This window comes from Octopus bimaculoides, chromosome 6, assembly GCF_001194135.2.
Source record: "Octopus bimaculoides isolate UCB-OBI-ISO-001 chromosome 6, ASM119413v2, whole genome shotgun sequence".
Taxonomy (NCBI): Eukaryota; Metazoa; Mollusca; class Cephalopoda; order Octopoda; family Octopodidae; genus Octopus; species Octopus bimaculoides.
The window spans coordinates 42,553,867-42,555,754 of record NC_068986.1 but is presented as its reverse complement, the minus strand read 5'-3'; the positions used below and the strand labels follow the sequence as shown (position 1 = coordinate 42,555,754).

General features: G+C 38.4%; 1 protein-coding gene across 1 annotated transcript in view; it reads right to left on the bottom strand.

The window, feature by feature from the left end:
• LOC106877218 (TRAF3-interacting protein 1) overlaps positions 1-1,511 on the bottom strand; it is a 202,974-nt gene extending 201,463 nt beyond the window's left edge. The window contains exon 1 of the mRNA XM_052968703.1: positions 1,146-1,511. Coding sequence (XP_052824663.1) covers positions 1,146-1,268 — 123 coding nt within the window. The 5' untranslated portion in view covers positions 1,269-1,511. The remainder of the gene's footprint in view (positions 1-1,145) is intronic.
• Between the last annotated feature and the right edge of the window lie 377 nt (positions 1,512-1,888).

Sequence of the window (1,888 nt, the reverse complement as noted above, 5' to 3'; positions counted from 1 at the left end):
TTCTGGGTTCAGTCCCACTGCGTGGCACCTTGGGTAGGTGTCTTCTACTATAGCCTCGGGCCGACCAAAGCCTTGCGAGTGGATTTGGTAGACGGAAACTGAAAGAAGCCGGTCGTATATATGTATGTGTGTGTATATGTTTGTGTATCTGTGCTTGTCCCCCTCCCCCAACATCGCTTGACAACCGATGCTGGTGTGTTTACGTCCCCGTAACTTAGCAGTTCGGCAAAAGTGACCGATAGAATAAGTACTGGGCTTACATAGAATAAGTCCTGTGGTCGATTTGCTCGACTAATGGCGGTGCTCCAGCATGGCCGCAGTCAAATGACTGAAACAAGTAAAAGAGTAAAGAGTATAAATTGACAGTAGTTCAAAAGCAAACGTTTTAACCACACAGCCATGTCTGTGCCTATACGTAGACATGTGAATATATCATCATTAACGGACGTTAAATGATGATGATGACGTCTACACACACACATACCTCTCTCTATAATGTGTGCGTTTCATTCCTATATATAAGCGCAGGCGTGGCTGTGTGGCAAGAAATTTGCTTCCCAGCCACATAGTTCCGGGTTCAGTCCCACTTCGGCAAGCGTCTTCTACTATGGCCTCCGGTTGACCAAAGCCTTGAGTGGATTGGTAAATGGAAACTACAAAAAGACCGGCGTATATATGTATGTGTGTGCGTCTGTGTGTTTATCCCCCACGACCACTTGACAACCGGTGTGGGTTTATGTTCTTGTAACTTAGCGGTTCAGTAAAATAGACCAACAGATTAAGTACCAGGCTTTAAAAAAATAAGCAGAGGTCGATTCCTTCAATTAAAACATTTTCAAGGCGGTGCACCAGCATGACCGCAGTTTAATGACTGAAATAAGTAAAAGATAAAAGTTATATATATATATACACACACACACACACACACACATATATACATATTCACACACACAGAGATATATATAGATATAGGTATAATTTTTGTTTAGAAAATTTCGTCAGTGACTTCGAAGTTTTGGTGTTAACGCGCGCACGCACATACATACATTTATATATTTGCAAGTTGCTATTCACTCGCGTAGAGTTCACACTTAAATATAAAATAAAAATAAAATAACGTAGTAACATGTAGAATAGCTACTCACAGATGTTATAATATCATGGAGGAACCTAAAAGGAGGCTTTGCTAAGAGTTTATCTGTCAAGGGTGGCCTTACGATGATTTTACCAAGCGTATCCTGTGTTCTTTTGAAAATTTTGGTATCCATCCTTCTTAAAATATATTTTATTTTCTATTCATTTGGTACATAAATAAGTTTGTTAATTAGAGCCGACTTTCTTTTAGTTGAATTTTGCTGGGTTCCTTTTTTTTGTTTTTCTTAAAGATGTTCAACTAAGTAATAACTTTATAAGATACCCATATACTCATTAAACTAATACGAAAACTTTGACAACAATGCCATGTTTACGTCGTCGTCAGGCTAGGAATACTAGACCAGCATGCATCTGGGCAGCTGCGCAACGCCGACATCCGCTCAATTATTACTGCGTCCTAGCTTGGTTCGTTGCTATGGACAGCAATGTTTACATTGTAAGATAGTCAATACTCTGTACCAGGTGCAAGGAAAGGTTATATATATATAACCTTATGTACACAAATTAGATGACCAAAGATAACAGTCTGAATTCAGACTTTTAATTAATCGCTATGGTACGATTTGCCTAACAGACGTTTACACGTTCAACCCTGACTTTTAATTTACGAAGATTTTTTTTTTTTAAATACTATTCTCGCTGACATTATGAAATAATCAAACATTTATAATTGAGGTTCAAGTATTAAGTGTAGTCATAAAAAGTTTTGCTTACCAACGAGTATATGTGCAAG